Genomic DNA, 16,273 nt, shown 5'->3' on the forward strand with positions numbered 1-16,273 from the left:
CAACAACCTTGTTAACTAACTTGGGCCGTCTTCTTTTGGTTGCTTGAGTTTTGTTTTTTTCTTTCAAGATGGCTTCTATCAGGCGTTTGGTGATAGGAAGCAGCCAAACCTCTTGGGTTGGAATTTGAGAAAAGCAGCTGCAAAAAAATGTCGACATGTTTTTTTTATTTCTTACAATTATTTGTTTTTTGTGTCTAAAAACAATACGAACAAAAAAAACTATGTTGACACACTTACGTTACAATCAATAATGCAAATAAGCATTTGTACAGCATGCATGGCATATATTGCTCTATAAGGCTCTTTCATGTAATCCTGAATATAAAGAGGTTTGGCTAAAAACTGCAGTTTTATCCAGTGAGACTAACTTGTTTGGTGTTTGGTTTTCTGGCTAAGGTATGACTTTTTTCCCCCTCGCCTCTTCAACCGCTGCTGTTTATTCCACCCTCCCTCCAGCTGAAAAGAAGATTAATGACAGTATTTCCCACTCCTAAAGAGCGGGTAAGGAAGGTAGCCTGGCTTGAAACCTGGCTCGCTTGGCCCTCAGGCCTCCTGTGTGCTGCTACAAATGATGTCAGCTGCTTCAGCTAGCGCCTCAGACAAACAAAAAACAGCTTTGCAGCACTAAAATGTATTTTACCACAGGACAAAAAAAAAAAAGACAGCTAATGCTGAAGCCAGGTAATGGTGCATAAACGGGACATGATATGCCCTAACTTTCACTGACTCATAAAATCTGACTTTTTCTCCCATCAGAGGTGAAGTTTAAATATCGCCTGAAGATCATCCTCATCCCTCTCTAAAATGTGTTGCATGTCGTCTGGTGTTACCATGTCCGCCATGTGTGTCTTTGCTAACTGTCCTCTGCAGCGTGCTCAACAGCTGTTTGGTCAGCAGGCATGGGGAAGTAGAAATGCACATTCATTTAATAACACAGTTTTCTTTTTTGTTAAAAACGACTATTGGCCTAAACGTTGTTTTCTAAGTTAGTTGACCAACTAAAAAGCTTGTTGATCACTGTAATGTAAGCAGTACATTTTTAGCATTAAAGTGTTGCTCTTTCTGCATCCCCAAAGCCTTGAATTTGTCTTTTGTTGTATAGACGAAATTCAAGGTTATGGGAATCTTTCATCTACTGTTGGATCGTTTATGCTCTCATTTGGGTGTCTTGCCTCACAAAAGTATTCATACCCCTTGAACTTTTCCACATTTGGCCATTTGACAACCACAAAGTGTGGCGTACATTTGCACTCAGCCCCCCTTTACCTTGATGCCCCTCAAACAACACTAGAGAAACCAATTGCTTTCAGCAGTGACTGAAGTGATATAGTCCACTTTCATGCAGTCTGATCTATTTATACAACAGTGTTGTGAAGGCTAGTGTTGAGGTTCTTGAAATCATGTTTTCTAACACCTGGTTGTGACTGTATGACAGAGGAGCATTTAGGGCCAGACTATTCTCATAATAATAAAAAAAAACATTCTCTTAAAGTCATATTATGATAATAAAGTCATAATTTGTTTTTGTCCATTGCCATTATATTAATAAGCTGAATTGAATAATATTATGAGAATAAACTGATATTTCCAGCATAAAGTTGTAATAATGCAAGAACAGAGTTATAATTTAATGAAGCCTTGTCGGGAAAAAGTAGCTACTGCGTTAAAATGACAAATGTTGAGCATTTTAACGCTCAACGTTTCTATTTTGGTATCGATTTTAAAAATGAGGAAATACTTCATCTTTTGTAATGTCATGAAGTCATAATTGGAAGCAGGACTTTGAAAGAGATGGTTGTTTGCACATTTTAAAGAAAGAACCACATGGACTTTCTGAGCTAATCAGGACAGATTTTGATAAGCTTTTTTCTCATGAAACTATTTTCTTATTTTACAACTATCTTCTGGTAACATTATGTCTTTCTTCTGCTAATATTATGACTATTTTCTCATTATGTTATGACTTCATTCTCATTATTTGAAAAAAAAAATAGTCTCAGACTAGCTTTCATACTCCATCGTATGCCTCAGACTTGCTGGACTGTGAATTTTTTCTTAAAGGAAGTCCTAGTGGAAACATCCTTTTCTTTTTCCTTTTTTTAATTAAATCCTAATGTTAAGCTCCAGGCTGAGTAAAAATGTAACCAATAGTTTCATACTTTGAAAATGTCAACACTATCAACTGTGCCCCTTTGCACTAAAGACGAGCTGAATGAGAAAACAAGAAGTAACATTTTGATTTACTTATTAATGGATCTTTTTCTGTCTGAGTGAAAAGCAGAAAATAGGAAGTGAATGAAGTCTTCTACATCCACTTGTTATCTCCTCTCACTCTGCCTGTATCTAATGCTAATGTTGATGTTCAGCTGTATGTGCGCTCTTTACAGAGTTGTGTAATTTATTAGCATCTCTCCAGATTTTATTGGACAGGTGGGATGGAGTTAAGTAATTATTGGACGAAAACCTCTTAAAATTAGCAAAAGACAGGATGAGAGCAACTGTAAAATATGGCAGCATCGTTCTGCTGGGATTTAAACACTTTTTGAAAAGCATGTATCAATGCTATTCCGCTTGATTTATTTTCATGTCCCAGTACATAGAAGTACGTGGTTGAGAATGCAAAAAAGGGGTAAGAATGCTTTTGCAAGGCACTGTGTGTGTACTCTGCTGTACTTTGATGATGTAAAGACTCAGCTGCCATTTTATTAAAAACACCTGAGCGAAATGAGCGTAGCAGCTAATAATTCTTTAATCATTAAAGTAACAGTTATTTCACCTTCATGATGATTATGAAGGATGGCTTTCTATAGGATTATACAAAAGTAGGCTTAGCTGAACTCGGAGAACAAACAGTTGCTCAGGTTAATTCAATAAAATGGAAACTGAGTTCGTCTTTTTGCATTTGTTGCTTGAAAACTCAGAAGCGAACCTTTTTTAGGGTTGACCTCCAAGTCGTCTAACGTGTGCGTCTCCTCCCTGTCTCTCACCCCTCTTTCCTCACCTACTCACAGATCTCCGAAACCAGCCCTTCCTGAGAGTCGATGCCTTGATCCGGAGCGGTTGGAAGAGACCCTAAACCACTTACCTGCCACTTATACTTCCCCTTCCCTTTATAACACTTGTCCCTGTGTCCCAGTGGTCCCTCTCAACCTCTGAGGTTGAAAATCACAAAAAAAAGGACTGAAAAGGGAGGAACGGGGCAGAGCTTTTGTTTTGGCTGAATAATTTATTTATTTATGGAGGTCCTCCTTAGCAACCACTTTCAGCAGGCAAGTATCATTAACCAAGCACAATGAGGATGCTTCTCCTCCAACCCTCCCTGCTGTGCCGGCGCTGAAGGTCAGACCAGTTCAGTTGGAAGGCGACTGCGGCAAAGGTGAGACTAGTCTCCAGAACCCGTGTCCTTACTCGACTGCAGGAGTGAGACCGGGAGGCGGTCCGAAAACATCGCCAACCGGCTCAGTCTGCCTCAAAGACATTTGCAGAACAATCCTCCAAAATGACATGTCATAATCGGACTCTAGTGGACTATTTATTAGAGTTTTGCCAAGTCTTTCCCGTCATGTTCAGTCGAGGCTCCATGTCGAGGAATGTTTGTGTCGATCATACTCAAGAGGAAAACTTTTCCTGGTTCTTCTAGATGAAGCTAGTCCAACCAAAATGTCTCCAATCATATCTTTCTTAAGAAGTGCCTTTTGTGTAAACAGTGTTATTGTTGTATGTCAGCCATAATTTACTTCATTTGGTGAAGATTGTACTTTTTTGTATTTCAGCCTTGTGCTATTACCTGCAGCCTATGTAAGCTGAAAATCAGGCTTTATCAACACCTAGAAAGTGATTTCTAATATTTACCCTTCAAGTAAAATAATCTGACATAAGTTATACTTGGGGGGTGGGGGGCTAGGGTTTGGCTTATCCAAGCAACTGTAAAAAGAAAAAACAATTGAATGTTACTTGTATCTTGACAACACTTCCTGTCACACTTTGGGTGGCATTTTGAAAGTGACTTATTTGCCAGGAGGTCTCCAGATGTACACACGATGTGGAAGATATTGGCTGTAAGATGCATCTCAATAAATTAGAATATGATCAAAATCTAGTTTATTTCAATATGTCAATTAAAAATGTGAAATTCATAGATTGATTGAGTTACATTTCAGTTTATTTCTGTTTGGTTTGCTGATTGTGGCTTGCAGCTAAAGAAATCCAAATGTAGTTTCTTGGAAAATCAGAATATTTGACCACCAAGAAAGGATTTTTAATGTAGGAATGTGTACAGGATATGAACTCAGTGTTTAGTAGCTTGGCATGGAGAGAATCAGCCTGTGGCTCAGCTGAGGTGTTAATGAAACGCAGCCTGCTTTAATGCCTTCAGCTCGTCTGCATGATTGGTTCTGCCGTTTCATCTCCCTCTTGGCCATACTTTGTGGTTCTCTCGCAGTTTAGGGCAGGAGGGTTAGCAAAGTGAGGTTTTTAAACCCGGTGTTAATGAAACGCTGTATGCCCGGTATGCTCTAAAATATCCTGATAGATGGCCACACGGACTTTGGACTTGAGCAGCAGACGGCGCAACTCTAAGAATCACCACCACCTGTGAAATCTTTAACCTGGACCTCACGTAACTCGGGCTCTGGAATCGTCTGTTTGTGGTTTCTCTTGAAGCGCCGACCCAAACTCTACCATGAGCTTTGATTCAGAATCTTCTAGAAACCAGTGACAATCTCTGATGCCTGTGGACCTGATCGTCCAAATTGTTTTCCTTTCATTCAACTTGTTATTTTGCTGGGATACAGCAGTCTGTATATCGGAGACTCCTTCAGGTTGATCGTCACGACTGTAGAAACGGTTTCTATATCTGTAGCTTTATGTTTGCATATTCTATTGAGTCACTTTAATTCTTCAGATTTTCCAAGAAACAGAATAAACACACGCAGAAAAAATCTGCTTGTGTTTTTGCATGGATTTAAATTTAATTCCTGAAATTAATTAGCGCTTTTGTGATATTCTAATTTACTAAGATGCATCAGTGCGTGTGTGTTTCTAAGCTCTTGTTTAAGTCATGGCAAATGATTTGTTCTTACACTACATACTTTGGCTTAAAATAGTATGAGACACTATTTTTTACAAGAAAGGTTTTATCAATGTAAATTAAAAAAAAAAATTAATCAAGGAATGTTCTTTGTAGAGAAAAAATGATTTCTGGGATCAAGTGCCTGAAAGGTGACACTTTCTGTTTAATAAACATGTTGAATAAGAACCTTCATCAGACTGCAGGGTCATGGAAAAAAGTTTTTGGCTTCCTTTCTTTGATGAAGCAACATTCAAACAAACAATTTCTACATCTTTGTGTTTTATTTCTTAGGATCAACTAAGATACTCTTCCTCCATTTCTCTCCAAATGACAGACAGGGCCGTTGTACATTTCTACTAGAAAAATCCATTTAATTTCTTATATATAGAAAAAAACAATCAGATCCACAAACCTGTGGGCTTTTTGCTACCAAAGAAATCCTCCAACCAAGACATGATTGATCTAATTTACATGAGTCTTTTTGAACAGAATGTTAAAACTTAAAAGGGTGATGAATACTGTTAACAAGTGAAGGGTACAGCCAGACGTTCCTCAGTGTGTGTGTGTGTTGCGTTTGAGCACCACACAGTGTGATATGGCAGGTATGGCTGACGGTTTTAAAAAGCAGCACAGTGTGCAACACTGAGTCAAACAGAAGGTTAGCAGCAAAGCAAAACAATAAAAATTTTTTTTTTAAAACCGCTCATCAGGAACGAATCAGTCTCACTACTTGGAATGGATGCTCGTCGAGCATTTAGCTAAATTACAGTTAAACCTAAAAAAAAAATTTAAAAGAGTTCAATCTCACACATGTCGTACCATCACTCGGTCTCCCTGGCCTTTCCTGAAAATGTACAATCAAAAGACAAGGAACGGAAAAAAACCCTAAAATGCAACCTCTGCTTGTTTTCAGTGAATTCAGACAATTTTGCCTCTTTCTTTTCCCCCCCTCTAAAACAAACTATGTGGAGCAGTGTCACTGCTCCCATCATGTCCCACAGATATCTAAAAAATAAAAATAATAAAACAAACCCAAGGCCACAGATATCCATTCCCGGATTGTTTTTTTTTTTTTTTTTTTTTGTTAAATCCAGGAATGTGGACTTACAATCATCCTCGTTAAACGCTCAAGAAACTGCAACTGAATCATTCATTGCTGCTGACAAAGATTACACAAGGACTTTAAAAATAAAATGTTAAAAAGTACAGACTGCTATTTGTTACTGTTTGTTTGTATTCCTGGGTAATATTTTCAAGACACTTAATAGATTCATATATATATATATGGAAATATAGATTTATATATATATATAACTTTAGTCTGTGCAAGGAGATAAATGACAATCACTTGAATGAAGCTGCTGAGTCCTCTGTGTGCATTCCTCTGTCAGTCTCCTTCCGGCAGCAAACTAAACATGCACAACTAAAGTGGAAAGCTTCCAGGAAGCATTCGTGGTGAGCACTGACATTACTCTTCTGAGCAACTAAACACTTGGCAACTTCTTCCCCCAGGATGGAACGATACTCCCCTGCATCCCCTCTCCCCCCCCAGTACAATTCATACCCACCCCCACCCCAAAAAAAACTAAATAAAAACATGACATCTGCTCCACAGCCGTGTCTCTCTCTCCATCTTTTACATTTGCACAGAGGTAGTGGCTATATGTAAAGAGGAAGTGAACAAAATTAAAAAGAACTGATAAAACGTCTATAAAATGGTTTGTTTTCCCTCACCGTTTTTTTTTGTTTGTTTTTTCTATGTCAAGAAACAAAATATAATACTGCAATCACTTAAAAAAGTAGTCCTTCATTTTTATACATTTTGTACAGAGTTCTTGCGGTTGTTTTTCTCCTTTGTTGCTTTTCTTTTCAGCTGGTAAAGGCATATGATGAGAAAGAGAGAGAGAGAGGAAAAAAAGAGGGAGCTTGCTGGCTCAGCTCTGGGTCGGAGGAGGCGGGGCGACGTCGGCAGAGATCAATCCCGGCTGAGCTCTACGCCAGCGGGTCATTCATGTCCTCGTCGGTTTGGGACAGAAGCTCCTTCTTTTCGTCCGTGCTGGCCAGAGAGTTGCGGCTGTTGTGGGCGCCCATGTACAGGGTGGCGTACACAGGGTTGGTGAAGTTGGTGGGCTGCCGAGCACACGAGATTACAAGGTTGCTCAAAACAGACGGCAAGATTTAGAGTGCTTAATTCAGAACTTTTTATATTAAAAATATTTTCCAAAATATTCTGGTGTATGGAGGTGCACCTGTAGGTTATCTAACTTCAATGATTTCTCCAAAGGGGTTTTCATCGTTACCTTATCTGGGTCCAAAGTGAAGTCTGAATCTAGCAGCTCCCCGGCGTCGTCATCAGGATCTCCTTCATAGATCTTATAGGCCGGGTTCCCGATCTCAACATTCATGGCTCCGTTTGTCATCCGGTGATGCTGGAATCCTTTTGCACTGCAGAGTGAGAAACGGCGTCACCAATCGTCTTTATTCAAAAGTATAACATCTGCAGCTCTTTGGGAGAAAACGCAAGTCAAAAGGGAGACGAGTCTAATAAATTAAATCAAACAAGACAATCATTTAAGGTCAAATGAGCCTTTCTATCTAATTTAAAAAAAAGGCCATTTGATTAAAACGATCAAGTATACAGCAGCATGTCTTCTGCAGAGAATGCTGGACGTTGCAAATATTCAGCAGCTTCTGAACAGTTTTTTTTTTTTCAAATAAATTCACAGCTGAAGAGTATTCTTGCAAGCACATACAGACCGACATTTACACACTTAAACACAACATGAAAAGTTATGGAGATGGCGAAAAGGTGTAAAGGTTCAGTTCCCCATGCTGCTGCTGATGGGGAATCCCTCACAGGGGTGGTTAGGAGGCAAACAGGAAATGGCAAGCAAATACACACCGACTTAAAGAATAGGGAAATAAAACAGACAAAAAAAGAAAAGCAAAGCCACTCTGACTGTACATCGAAAGAAGGAGAAGCTATGGGGGAATTATTTAGCCTTATCAAGTTACCGCGAGCACTGAGAGCGAGATTTGCCCGAGGACAGAAACCTGGGAGACAGGAGATAGATGCTGTTATCAGAATGTAACACAGAAAGAGAAGCTGGGGAGAAAAGGATGAAAAATGGAAGTAGAGTCCCCCCCAAAAAAACTTTTTCTTTTTTTTAATTCAGTACTCACCCACGCATTCTCCGCTTGTACCACAAGATGGCGCCAACAACCAGCAGCGCCAGCAGCAGCAGCAAGAGGATTGGAATCACAACGGAGGCGGAAACTGTGAGGAGCAAACAGCGTGAGCCAAAGATACCAAAGGGCGGCCTTTGTTAGCACAAGGCATTTATCGACTTACCGCCACCGGCGGCATCAGAAGAATCCACAGAGGAAGATGCAACGTCACATCTGTAGCCTGACCATCCAGAATGACACCTGATAACAACCAGTGAGTCAGACAAACAGAAGAGGAGGAGTTGTCACAGGTTTGGGGGAGTGGATACAGATCTTACCTGCATGTGGGAAGCTGAGTGCGGGTGTCGAATGAACACTGGCCGTGAGCGCAGTAGTCCAAACAACTGTAGCAGGTGGAGTGGGTCTGACCATTGGTGCAGCTACATAGACACATGGAGAGAGAGTTCAGCTTGTTATAAAGTGAGCAATTTAACAATAACAACAAAAAAGAAACCAGTGGAATATTATAGAAAAGCTCATTTACTTAAACAATTTTTAAAAGTAAGAGCAGAAATGAAGGCTTAAAATTTGTGTGTAAAGTTAAGATTTTTTTTTGTCTTTCTAGACTTCTGTCTCCTCAGTTTCCTTACTTGCAGGCGATTTCCCCGGTGCGCTGCGTGAAACACTTGCCGTCTCCACAGAACTGACACTTGTCGAGCTCACACTGGTGTCCCGTGAACTGGGTGGAGCACTGACACAGTTTGGTCCCGTTGGAGGTCTGCAAGCAGGTTCCACCGTTTTGACAGAAGCCTTCGCATTTACCTGAGGAAAGAAAGAGGGCATGGTGAGAAGAATAAACCACACACTGCAACTTTAAACCAGCTCAGTTTATGTAAATATTGACATTCAACAGATCTGATTTTTTTTTTTTTTGCTGTAGGTTTTGCAATGTAGGCAAACTGAAATGTCTAAACACCAGAGCACAGAAACTGTGGAAAACAGTTTCTCTACTCGTTTAGAAGGACGCCTCTCAAAAGAGAACTGAAAATAATCAGTTATCTGTCACACTTTTGAGTGTAATTTTCAATATGTTTCAATGTATTTTCTGCTGCACATAAAATTAACTTAAACCTTTTATTAAATATTATTTATTTCTTTATTTAAAAAGTGACACTAAATCAGGTAGTAAGGAGATCTTTCTGGCCCCTTGCACAAACTATCTACAACTTCGATGCCTTGAAGAGAATTTAAAGCTATCTGGAAGTGCTGCCACTTACTGTACTGGCACTGGTCTCCTTGGTACTCGGGTTTACAGCTGCAGGTTGGCTGGTTGCCCATGCTGACCAAGCAGCTGCCACCATTCAGGCAGTAATCCTGGCAAGTGTGGAGGTTGCAGTTCGGCCCTGTGAAGCCTTTAGGACATCTACATGTCGGTGTGCCTGCAAAACCATTTCAGTTGTTAAACAGGAGTTTCAAGATAATCCCCCCCCCGTGAAAAAAGTACGATTACAATCACCAATTTCATTCTCGTCCCAATTTTTATTTCAGTTTTCGCTCAAAGTGAGTGAGTTTATGACACAGAACAATAAATTAAACGCAGTAAGTGTTGGAAATATAAGTGGAAAAAAAATCATATTCTAGTCTTCTATACATGTCGAACTAATTCACTACAACTGCTTGAAGAGTTGGAGTTCTCCAAGAAATAAACTTTACTACCTGAATTTATTATCTGTATTAATTACATATAAAATCATTTGTGATTTTTATGTCAAACAGATTCTAAATTAAGTTAAGATTGTTGATTTCAAATAAGAAAAATAAGAAAGAGACGATTGGTGTTTTATTTACAACAAATCTTGGCTGTAAATACGTTTTTCAGATGTTTTGAGAAAACAAAAGATGCACAAACTAAATGTTCCAGAAATAAAGTCATCACTACCTGCTCTAAAGGCAATCGCAGTCCATACAATGATTGTTCTGCTTTAAAAAAACATGGACAAATCTCAATTAACTGTTAGCGCATATAACTTTTTTTTTTTGGTTCATCTGGCCTGGATGGAAGTAGTTTATGTCTCAACATAGATATATGCATGTATATTTATGTCTGGCTGGAAATCCTTACACCAAATGAGTCTACCTGTATGGGAAGAGGTGCAGGTGCCTCCGTTCTTGCAGTAGTCCCTGCACTGGTTGATCTCACATCGCGCGCCAACGTAGCTGGGCTGGCAGCGACACTTCTGCACCTGATAGGCATTGAAGAAGCAGCTCCCGCCGTTCAGACACTGGATGCTGCAGGGCTCTGATGGAGGAGCTGCAGAGAGAGGACAGGAGGGTGGAGACATCATTTATAATGCAGCATTTAAAACCCTTTTTTTAACCCATAGATGAAATGCTGCTTAATGTGAGTGATATGTATGCTTGGACTTACTGAAAGATGATGAAGTGGGGCTCGGTCTCTCCACGCAAGTACCATTGTCAGCGACGTAGTTGTTGGGGCAGGTGCAAACGGGCCCGCTGGGGCTCAGAAGACACAGCCACTCACACTTTTTCTTGTCGCATGGGTTAGGTACTGGTGCAGAAATAAATTATACACTAAGTACGAGACTTCAGTGTCTGTAAAAGCGCAAATTATGGCTTAAAGATGATTCCCCACTCACTGTCTGGCTGCTTGTAACGGTGGTACAGGACTATGTCAGTGGCGTGGTTGATGCCTGTTGTAAGGTTTTCCATCGGGCCTTTGCCGAACTTGTTGACCCGGAAGACAAAGTTGTTCATGTAAGTGACACCGTAGATGTAGTCCTCAAAGATATCAATGCTGAAAGGGTGGAGTAGGTCTGAAAATAAGATAAAAATAGGAGAAAAGCATTCAGGCAATGAACCAATGTGGCAGCGTTATGTTTTCTGGGTTTACTCAGAGGCACAACTCAACGGTTTTTGATGCCAGAGACGGCGATGACCGGGTCTGAGCCATCCAGGCGAACGCTGCCGATGACCGAGAGTTTAGCATCAGCCCAGTAAAGGCGCTCATTGAAGTAGTCCACAGCTAATCCTGTAGCAGCAGAATGAAAGAAATGTAAGGGGCTTTCATTGGTTTGGAACATTTTGGACCTGAAAGAATCATTCAACGCTCAAACAGCACTGACCTGTGGGCCACTGGATGTTTTCTTGAACGAGAGTCTGTCTAAGAGTGCCATCCATGGCAGCCGTCTCGATTTTAGGATGGTTTCCCCAGTCTGCCCAGTACATGGTGCTAAAGAGACACAACACACAGTCACAAGGCTCAGAAATATGGCATTAAAAAATGAGTGCAAAAGTGTTAATACATCTTTAAATTCTCCCACATTTGACCCATATATTGGTCAAATTATAAAACCAAGTACCTTGTCAGTTCTACTTAAAAATTTGACTACTTTTTGTTTGTCAAATATATCCTCAATACCACATTGAAGATTCCCGTTGTAACATGACAAAAAGTACAAGGTAGTGTAGATTATAGGTCAAGCTTCTCTCTGACCTTCTTTGTGGGTCCACTACAATAGCATATGGCTCATCGATCATGCCAGAGATGAGGGTCTTGCAGTGCTGCCCCGACATCTGAGCCACTTCGATCACATCTCGACCAGAGTCTGTCCAGTACAGGTTTCCAGCCACCCAGTCCACTGCTATACCACGGGGCATCTTCAGCTCCCTGATCTGGATATGAGCAGAAAACAACTTAGCAGCTTTTTTTTTGTTTTCTAAAGCGACACATCTTCAGATTGTTTACAAGCTCTACCTGCAGGTTGGTGATGCCGCCCTCGTTCTGCCGGCGGTTGGCGTGAGAGTTTGTGGAGGACGATGACGATGAGGAGGACGATGACGACGAGGACGAGGACGGCTCCGGGAGCTCGTAGGAGGAGATGCGGCCAGTGTGCCAGTTGGTCCAGAAAATACGGTTGCTTTTGACGTGCAAATCCATGGCGTCGATTCGCACGCTGGCGTCGCCCTGAAAGATCTGCTCGTAGCGCCAGTTGGGCATGCCGGGATCCAGGCTGCGAATTTCGTTGTCGTCGGCTATGTATAGGATCTGTCGACTGCTGTTCATGCCTTGGAGGACCGGAGGAAGAAGTTACAGCAGCGATTCTCAAAATCTTTTAAGTTTTTCAGTTATTTTTTTCCAAATGTTTTGGTGCATTTTTCCAATCATAAGAACAATCTTCATAACCGCTGGTTCATCCTCCACAACATTTAGTCATTTTGTCCTCACCACTCAAGGAGACACTTTCTTTGCTGCATTGCCAGGAAAGTATCTCGTTGAAGACAGAAAGGAGCATCTGGACGTGCAAAAATGATTTCCGGTGCTGTGTGCGGTCCAATTCATTTTCAAGATGAACTGCAATATCGCTTACAGTTGTGTACATCTTAATGCAGAGGGTGTTTCTAATGTTTGTTTTAAAAAGTTTGTACTTTTCTAGTTTGCTTAAACTAGAATTACAAAGAGCATGCAGTAAATATGTGAAACCTATGTAGCAGTGTCCTTTTTACCCCATTACATAAAATGTAACTGTGGGTTTCAAATGTCTGTGCAAATAGTGACTGCTGTGAGGTAGTAGATTTCTTTGCATTGAAAGAACAGAGTGAACTATCATAATGAAAACCTGACAAAGACATTCGATAATCTTGTCCATAAACATGGCGTCAGGACTTTTCATTCTGCTGACGCCGATGATGTTATTGAGCTATCCGTTTTGATTAAGCGACTCGCTTTACCAGGTAATTGATTAGGCTTGGCAGTTTGCACCAACTGTTTTGAGAAATGCACCAAAGCATTTGAAATTAAATCTAAGAGGTAAAAAAAAGCAACGATCGGATTATCCTTACTGTCAGCCTTGCAAGTTTCATTGATCCTGGTAAAGTACTTGTGGCAGCTGCATTTGTAGGAACCCTTGGTGTTGTTGCAGATCTGGGAGCAAACTCCAAACTCTAAACACTCGTTTTTATCTGAGAGGCAAAGAGCCAAAGGAAAATATTAATGCCAATGAAATATTACAAACCAGTTTCTTTAGTCCTAATCGCAACAATTTGTTTTGTAAATAATCTGCAAGTGTACCTCCACAGGTGTGGTGCCCGGTCTTCTGGAAACCCTTTTTGCAGGAGCAGAAGGAGTCCGTGCCGTTGGTGATGCACTGTGCCTCGTCTACATTGCCGCACTGAGTGCTGTTGCTGCGGCAGTCGTTCAGCCTTTTGTCTGAGATTAAACAGGCAATTTAAATATGAGACGGGAAATTCTGAGTTTCTGTGTCTCAAAGCTTGGACGCTGGGTCAGCAAGGAAGCACCTGTTTTGCATTGGATCTCATCAGAGCCAAAGTCTTCGCAGTCATTGAAGAAGTTGCAGCGCAGATTGGAGCTGATGCATCTGCCGTTGAAGCACGAGAACTCATCCTTCTCACACGTGGGAGTCGCTTGGTGGGCCTCTGAAAATGCAATCGCGGACATGTCTGTAATAATCCAAGCTGACGAAGTAGAGGTTTTTTTCTAATCAAACACTTCCGTGAAAACATTTTCACACCCCTTAAACGTTTTTGAGAAGAAAACTCCACAAAAATGTGAATATGTTGCTGTTCCTCTGAACAGCTCCACTTCTCACCACAATTGAATTCGTCCGAGCCGTCCCCACAGTTATTAACGCCGTCACACCTCCTCGACATGTGCAGACACACACGGTCGTTCAGGCACCGGAAGACTCTGGTAGGAGGACACTGGAACCTCCCTTAGAGGAAGAATGGATGAGACACAGAAGAAAGAGAGAGAAAGAAACAGGTCAGAACACGATAGCAAACGAGACATTTAGAAAGTGTGCGACTAAAAAGATCAACTCACTGCATTCCTCTGGATTCTCATCAGAGTTGTCACCACAGTCATCTTCCCCATCACACTTCCAGGCGAGTGGTTTGCACAGAGTGTTGTTGCACTGGAACTCATTTTGAGGACAGTGACGTCCAGCTGAGAAACAGAAAAACAAGGTCATTTTTATCAGTGTCGAATAAGATCAACTTTTTCAAATTAAGCTAACAAAGGAAGAAACATAGGTTGATGCAAAATCCACTGTCCAACCAGCAAGCAATCCTTAAATATGTTTTGAACATTACTTCAGGCTTCTTCAAGGCCTTTTGCAGATTTTCTTAAAATGTAAGCAGCTTTTTCCTCTCACTCTGGTCGAGTAGAGCTGCATGATATCACCAAAACATGTAGTTACTGTTGCTAAGTATTGCACAAACAATTTGATTATTTCACATTTCCTGACTTTTCTCTATGTTTTCGTCGTTATGTCCCCACCAATCTACCAATCTTAGTGATTGAAATTCTAAAACTGTCTAACAAAAACACCATGAAGTCTGGTTATTGAAGTCATTTAAAGTCCATCCAACATTGAAGATGGTATCCCACCAACTATTGCAAGTGTATTCACGCGATTGAGGCACTGCACATTTTGATAGCGTGGTGAAGACTGCGCTTTGATCTACTGTACTGACCTATTTCAGAGGAATGTTTTTAAGCCACATAAATCTGGCTCACTCCAAGTTATTTAGACTCAAAAAGACCATCCGAAAATCTGAAAAAGCTTGGAGAAGAAAGATTGCAAACTACAGTATTTTGTGTCTCTGAGGCAAACCTATGGGACACAATCCAACATCCTCGCCAGAAAAGACTAACCAGTGCTGCCGCAGTTCTCCTCATCACTGCCGTCCATGCAGTCCGGGTCAGAGTCACATCTCCAGCGGATCGGGATGCAGTGACCACTCTTACACTGGAACTGGTCGTTGTCACACTTCAAATCACAGCCATGCTATTGATGACACACAACCCACACGACGAGAAGTCAGAATGGATTTCAAATTACGCTGCTGTGCTCCATGATGAAACTTGGCCCACATTTAACTCTATGTTTTCTTTTTACTATGAAGTCACGCTTTATGGAGTTTGGTTTTAAAGTTAAAGAAATAGCTAAATAAAATAAAGATGTAAATCTTATACAACAAAAAAAATTACATATAAATTATTAACTCATTAAAGTGAAGAAGACGTTCGATGGAGAAAACCATTTTAATCTGCTGAAGAAACGTTATGCAGGTCCTCCTGCTTGGTGCAAACATAAGAAGTTGTTTTTGCTACAATCATTATTGGCACAGATTTTCCACATTCTTGTAAAAAGAAAAAAAAAGTCTGTATTTGATTTTTTTTTTTGCACAAACATACACACAATGTTTTTTAATTGCTGGGTGAGGAGGGTAAGTTGTAAAGATTTATTTTTAATTGGTTTACTATTAAATGGAGAAAATTATTTCCACATACAAATTTAAAAGTTCGAACAAAATCGAACCTCCAATAAGTTTCACTGAAAAGCAGAAAAAAACCTCCAGCAAACAAAAGGAATAACATTTCCTTTGATGTCAAGCGAAACAAAAACTCATTTATGAGGTTCCTTAACAGGAGCACATAAAACCTCACCGTCACGCCCCTCACCTCATCAGATCCATCAGCGCAGTCGTGATCTCCATCACACTTCCATCTCCCGGCAATGCAGCGGCCGTTCGTGCAGGCGAACTCGCTCTCTGAACATTGACGAGGCTCTACAGAAAGAGAGGCTTCCGTCACTAACAAACACTGACAAAAGTCATGTGAGCAAGCTTTGAGCACAACGCACAAGAACGCAACACATGCATGGGTAGACAAGACTTCAGAAGTTTATGTGAGAGACTGCACAGAGATATCTTTTCTTTCTCTTGTTTCACTATCTTTCTTTAGTGTTGCTATATTCTTAATTGTGAAAAAATAACATTAACTTTGGAAGTCCGTCAATAAAGGACTACTAAAGCTTTGGGAAATGTACAGATTTGCAGATCTGCTTGCAGACTCTCACAGGTCAGGCTGGGGAAGTGGAGGTGACACACGAGAGACGCGGCGCTGATAATGGGAGGTGGAATAACTTACCTCTGGCTCATACCAACAGGACAGTATGAAATGAAACAAATATCAGATGAGGTGAGATGCTT

At 40.7% G+C, this 16,273-nt stretch overlaps 2 protein-coding genes across 9 annotated transcripts in view; one reads left to right on the forward strand and one right to left on the reverse strand.

The window, feature by feature from the left end:
* The window catches only part of fmnl3 (formin like 3), a 38,864-nt gene extending 33,603 nt beyond the window's left edge, over positions 1-5,261 (forward strand). For 3 of the 6 annotated variants that reach the window (XM_023330824.1, XM_023330819.1, XM_023330843.1), the window contains one exon: positions 3,012-5,261. Coding sequence is in view for 3 of the 6 variants with exons in the window: in XM_023330843.1 (XP_023186611.1) it covers positions 3,012-3,076 (65 nt within the window). In the remaining 3 variants the exon portion in view is untranslated. Of the gene's footprint in view, positions 1-396; positions 502-3,011 lie in introns of those variants that run through there. The other 3 variants (XM_023330813.1, XM_023330854.1, XM_023330833.1) reach the window with 2 other exon arrangements.
* A 160-nt stretch (positions 5,262-5,421) lies between these two features.
* The window catches only part of LOC102226233 (low-density lipoprotein receptor-related protein 1-like), a 93,036-nt gene continuing 82,184 nt past the window's right edge, over positions 5,422-16,273 (reverse strand). The window contains exons 69-90 of one of the 3 annotated variants that reach the window (XM_023330809.1): positions 15,744-15,850; positions 14,934-15,066; positions 14,100-14,222; positions 13,867-13,989; positions 13,556-13,693; positions 13,329-13,466; positions 13,100-13,219; positions 12,015-12,325; positions 11,754-11,932; positions 11,383-11,489; positions 11,169-11,288; positions 10,897-11,073; positions 10,668-10,808; positions 10,377-10,550; positions 9,517-9,678; positions 8,890-9,061; positions 8,578-8,679; positions 8,424-8,500; positions 8,255-8,348; positions 8,087-8,125; positions 7,372-7,516; positions 5,422-7,201 (exon numbers count right to left, since the gene is read on the reverse strand). In XM_023330809.1, the coding sequence (XP_023186577.1) occupies positions 7,064-7,201; positions 7,372-7,516; positions 8,087-8,125; positions 8,255-8,348; positions 8,424-8,500; positions 8,578-8,679; positions 8,890-9,061; positions 9,517-9,678; positions 10,377-10,550; positions 10,668-10,808; positions 10,897-11,073; positions 11,169-11,288; positions 11,383-11,489; positions 11,754-11,932; positions 12,015-12,325; positions 13,100-13,219; positions 13,329-13,466; positions 13,556-13,693; positions 13,867-13,989; positions 14,100-14,222; positions 14,934-15,066; positions 15,744-15,850 (3,020 nt within the window). In that variant the 3' untranslated portion in view covers positions 5,422-7,063. Of the gene's footprint in view, positions 7,202-7,371; positions 7,517-7,536; positions 8,126-8,254; positions 8,349-8,423; positions 8,501-8,577; positions 8,680-8,889; positions 9,062-9,516; positions 9,679-10,376; positions 10,551-10,667; positions 10,809-10,896; positions 11,074-11,168; positions 11,289-11,382; positions 11,490-11,753; positions 11,933-12,014; positions 12,326-13,099; positions 13,220-13,328; positions 13,467-13,555; positions 13,694-13,866; positions 13,990-14,099; positions 14,223-14,933; positions 15,067-15,743; positions 15,851-16,273 lie in introns of those variants that run through there. The other 2 variants (XM_014469659.2, XM_023330806.1) reach the window with 2 other exon arrangements.

The sequence above is a fragment of the Xiphophorus maculatus genome, chromosome 1 (genome assembly GCF_002775205.1).
Source record: "Xiphophorus maculatus strain JP 163 A chromosome 1, X_maculatus-5.0-male, whole genome shotgun sequence".
In the NCBI taxonomy this organism is placed as follows: Eukaryota; Metazoa; Chordata; class Actinopteri; order Cyprinodontiformes; family Poeciliidae; genus Xiphophorus; species Xiphophorus maculatus.